Source organism: Odontomachus brunneus, unplaced genomic scaffold, assembly GCF_010583005.1.
Source record: "Odontomachus brunneus isolate Ranch 3 - 2012 unplaced genomic scaffold, Obru_v1 Obru_scaffold_044, whole genome shotgun sequence".
NCBI lineage: Eukaryota > Metazoa > Arthropoda > Insecta > Hymenoptera > Formicidae > Odontomachus > Odontomachus brunneus.
Window position 1 is genome coordinate 1,051,123 of NW_022639494.1, and position 5,037 is coordinate 1,056,159.

A 5,037-nucleotide genomic window follows, 5' to 3' on the forward strand; every position below is an offset into this window, starting at 1 on the left:
GATATATATATATATATATATATTCACAATATTACAAGTGAAAAAGAAATATTATTTTTTTCATTTTTCTAATGAGTGCTTCATTTTATGCATTAATTTATCTAATAGAGATGTACAGATATCAAGAAGATACGCTAATTTTTTAACATCTGTATATGTGTTTCGAGTATTACTATAAATTATGATCTTCCCATTATTGTAATTTTAAGACAAAATAGTCGATAATTCGGAAATTGTTGCATAATGTTTGCATATTAGCTTTTAATGCACATAAGTTTTTCATCAAAATCTCGCATGTAGAGAGAGAGAGAGAGAGAGAGAGAGAGAGAGAGAGAGAGAGAGTTTGGCCTGCGGGAGGACTTACTCTAAGCCCACGCCAATTGCATCCCGTTTTTTATGCCCGCTTGTTTCGACGTGCCTTTACGGTCGCCCGACCATTTTCTTCCGCCCTCATCCTTCCGTTTCTCCTCAGGACGCTACTTTAATTTTTCGCCGTCTTGCCTGAATTTCTTCTCCGAGCCTCCGTACCACTCATTGTCACTCCAGCGCCATTTGTTTTCTCGCCACCTTTCCGCTTCCGCGATTTATAGCCATATAAGCGGTTAGAGTTTAATGAGTTATTCTCTCTCGTTAAGTTAGAGAGAGTGACAAAATATGGAATGGAATCAGCTGCCGCTTCTCACATCCATTTTCCTCGGCTCGCGTGTATGTACGTTTCTTTCTCTACACTTAAATTATGTCACTTTAATATTCAGAGTCGAGCGTACCATTTACCGTAGTTCAAAATCCACCACGTGTGTACGATACGTTGCAACGATATGTAACGACTTTGTAACGCGCAGACCTACGCGCGCACCACCGGCGGCGGGATTTTTATGCACTCATTGCGCCGAAGTAATTATTTCGGGCGTATTCCTTGTTCTGTTTTACGCGCGAACTCGCCGCGAGGATGAAAATAAAATTTCGCATCAATAAGTTTCCTATGGAAAGTTTGTTGTATCCGTGTCGGTATATAGCACTGCTGCTCGCGCGCGAGGCAGAGGCTTGTTTATTACGGACAGAGCAACAGGAAACGTGGCTGAGCCGGCAGCCGCTCTCATCATTAAACGCGTACGACCGGCCTGCTGCGATCCATGTTAATTAAATCAGTCGAAGTATATACATATATTGCGAGTGTACGAGGATACGAGCACTAACCTTTGTGTGTGTATGTATGTGTTGTATCCGCTTGTACGTAATTCTGCGACTCGAAATACCTACAACTTTACGCTGTAGAGATCGCTGTATAATTTGTCCTTTAGTTCAATGAATGGGAATTATCGTTGTGCTTAGTCTGAGAATGTTTCCGCGCTCGCGAGATTCAGCTGAAAGTTAGGCGTGTCGATAATGCCGGATTTTCCGAATAAAACCGCAGAAATTTACCGCAAGGAATTATGAAAAAATGGCAAACTATTTTGAGAAAATTCTCCTCAACAAGGATCTTTTTCCGTTTCAGTGAATTTTTCCCTCGTTACAGTTAAGAGTGAACGTTTTTATAACGTCCTTATTGCTCGACGGAAATAATTATTTGGAGTAATTGAAACATGCTCGAGATCACATTGCGATGTAACTTCACGTATCTTGAATGGTTATCCATACAAGCGATCATGAAATGATTCGTCGCGCATCGAGAAAATTGATGATCGAGACAACGTCGTCGGTCCGCGCATCGCGCGTTGAATGTATCCGCGTTTATGAAATCGGCGCACCGTTGGATCAATTAACGGGCGATGAAGGGATAGAACAGTCGACGACGCGATTGCATCGCGTGGGAAGATCACTTCCTGATGGGTTTCCGGCGGTATAACTGCGAGGTGAAGCCAGCTCTCTCTCTCTCTCTCTCTTTCTCGCCCGGGCCGGCGTAAGACAACGCGCAGAGAACAAAGGCCAAAGGCGCGGCGGAATCGTCGGAACGGGAGACTACAGCGAAGCCCGGAAATAATGAAAGGGTGTTTATCCAGAATTAGGTCCGATCCCCGTTTCTGGTCCAACCCCCAGTGGTACCCCCATAGTCCATCGCTTGCTCATTCAGACAAATTAGTCCGGTAGCGGTTCTTTGTAGTCGCACAATTCAAAGCGCGTGTTACTTTTACCCGCTCGCATTCATGTTGGCAGAGCTCTTCAACACTTCATTTGGACAGACCTCGGTGTGCCTCGCCAAAAGAATATAAAGAACCCCTTTGCCCGTCCCTGCGCGAGCGCGGAGGAGAGAGTATATTTCTTGTTCGTTTTTTCTCTCTCTCTCCCACTCTCGCGAGAGAACTCGGCCATCCATCTCGAATTATCATCCGCGTGCGACCTTCCGCATGAAAGTTCGTTCTTCACGATCGTTCGCACGTAAAAAGAAATGAAATAAGTCTGCGACAATAGGACCCTCTTCCCGACGCCGGTGCGCGTGCGACGTCGCGAGGAACCTCCGCGCGTTCCATTATGCGAAAATTGGCGTATCGGAGGTACGGCGCGAGAGCTAAATCTCCGACATGTTGCGTGAGAACGAGAGATTTGAGAGTTCCAATACCGCAATTATAAATAATTAGAGACGGTCAACTGTTGCACCGATACGTCGAAACGATCGGGATGTAAAGATGTCAAGCTGGAGTACACATCGTGCGCGGTATGTTACTTCGTTCGCGAACTCTTCCTACGACTTTGCTCCACCGTTTGTCGTTTTATCCTCCGTTCTGTTTTCCTTTTTCCGACGGCTGGCAAGATACGATCTCCCGTCCCTTTGCTTTTTAACGGAAAATTCACTCGCGACGCGGATTCAATCGTATACACACAGCTCTACATCTCGCTGGGAAAATAAAAGTACGCCCGAGCGCGGAGGAAGGATGCAAAATTATTGCAAACAATCGCCGCTATTTGCGCGAGGACTCACATCACGGTATGGCAAATGACGAATAAAAGCCGATTATTCAGCGACTGCTTTGCGTAATGCCGGCGCATACCGGAAAGTTCTGTTGCTGCAATTACAAGAGACTCTGCAAATTCTATGCTTACCCTACAGTTACGTCTAAGATTGGAGGTGTAATTACAAATTGTGTTCTCGCATGAGTACATGTTATGTCCCTTAGCGATTCATGGAATTCGTGCGCCACTGATAACGTCAAATTAATGCAATGCCTTAATTATATTGTCGTAATGGTGTTCGTTGTCGCAACAGTAATTACGGCAAAGTCAGCAATACTCCGATGTATCAAAATTGTTGGCTGTGCAAATGTACTGAGACTAATTTCCATATTAACGCCTCTGTGGCTCGATACGTTTTAATGACGAATTTATATCGCGAACTCCTTCTTCAGCGGGCGAAAAGTCCGTCTCGCGTACAGAATCGTATTTCAGAATGCGGGCGTGTCGGACGATTTTCAGCGACGGCGAGTTCCGAGAAAATTTTCAGAACGGATTAAACGCGACAGCTGCCGCGTTATTATTCCGCATTGTTGTTTAACATCAGCTGCGCCGCGTTATTTCCGCGATACCGATGCGTCTGAATGTTTGCATCCCGTGTGCACTTTTCTTTTTTCCTTCGATTTTGTTTTCGCGCAATATTTCGGACGAAATCCAATAATATCCGTGCGCGCGCGCGCGCCGTGTAATAAAAGCAGCGTGACACCAATTAAAACATTCCGCGTATGTGATATTTGCAGTCGTTATTTTCGCGTAAGGAAAAATACGAGCGTTTTTCTCCCTGGCCCAAGAAACGGGAAGGGGAAGCGTGACGGGAGGTATTTACAACTGATCGCACTCTATTGACCCGCGATGTTCCCTCTCATTGTCTATTGATTTTTCCAAGTTCCAGCACACGCTCCAGCCATTCGGTTTATTGATGACCATGCTTATTTGGCCGTGTGCCTAACGGCCAGGAAATTTCTAAATAGATCCGTAAACACCATAAAGCGCGGGTTCCGCCCGATGCCAACGAAGTGGACTGCGTCGATCCATTAATCTTGAGAATTAAAAGAAAATTAATTACAGTTGTTGCAACTTGAGTGGGCTCTGCTGATGGATGATGAGAAACGGCGAGATGTCAGCCGGCGGAAGAAGAGCGGAGAAATGAGAGAGGGATCAAGATGAAGCGAACTGACATTTCGCCTCGTGCATTCCGTAGAACTTCCCCCGAACCTTAACATTATTTTCGTCGACACCGTCGACGCACACGGTCGCCAGTGTATGTGTGTGCCTGTGTTTTAATACTTTATTTATATATCGCTATAGTGAGATTTCGCAATTATCGACATGCGTTGCATCTCAACTCGTCTCCAGAAATCAACTCTCGCGAAAATAGTTTCTGTAACTCTTATCCTTTCAAAAATATCCGATGTAATAGCCTTACAAAGCGAGAACTCGCGCGTGACGAACCAAGCTTCACGTCACATGTTTATTTCCTTGTGATGTCCCCGCTCTGGTAAAACTGACCGAATATTTATCAAGGGACGCGAGAGGCGATGATGGCGTTTCCGCATGGTAGAAATCGACGGGCCTGTTAAAGCGAACACGGATCTATCCGCTTTGATGGGATATCTCTCTTCTGTTCATCCTCACTCTCCTTCTCTTTCTATGTTCGTCGGGACAGGTTAAATATTCAGTTCCGGCGGGTTAAGGATTCAGGAAGGGTGCGGCCCCCGATGTCGCTCGCCTCGCGTTACGTCCCGTATAAAGGAACACGAAAATCCGTTCCTCGTGAATTACAGCGACGGCTTGTCCCATCCGTTATCCGAGCCACCCCCGTTTCCCGGTAATTAACTATCAATTCGTTGGATCCGAACTCGCCACGATTATATTTCGGGCTCGAGCTATTTTTTTTCACATTCGCGGCACCGCGCTCATAGGCATATGTGTTCATTTTAAAAGCCCGTTAAATCCAAAGCTATAGAGAGACAGATATAAAGTTGGAATTGATTATCAGCGTGGGAGCTCTTCCTCCGAGATCTTTTATGAAATGATATCGAAAATATTTCCCGTCATGAAGTGTACAAATATATCTCAAAAGTGTTAATA

General features: G+C 45.2%; 1 protein-coding gene across 1 annotated transcript in view; it reads left to right on the forward strand.

Moving 5' to 3' along the window:
• LOC116844649 (nucleolysin TIAR-like) overlaps nucleotides 1–4,113 on the forward strand; it is a 106,319-nt gene extending 102,206 nt beyond the window's left edge. Inside the window, exon 4 of the mRNA XM_032816482.1 lies at nucleotides 4,015–4,113. Coding sequence (XP_032672373.1) covers nucleotides 4,015–4,113 — 99 coding nt within the window. The remainder of the gene's footprint in view (nucleotides 1–4,014) is intronic.
• The last annotated feature ends 924 nt before the right edge of the window (nucleotides 4,114–5,037 follow it).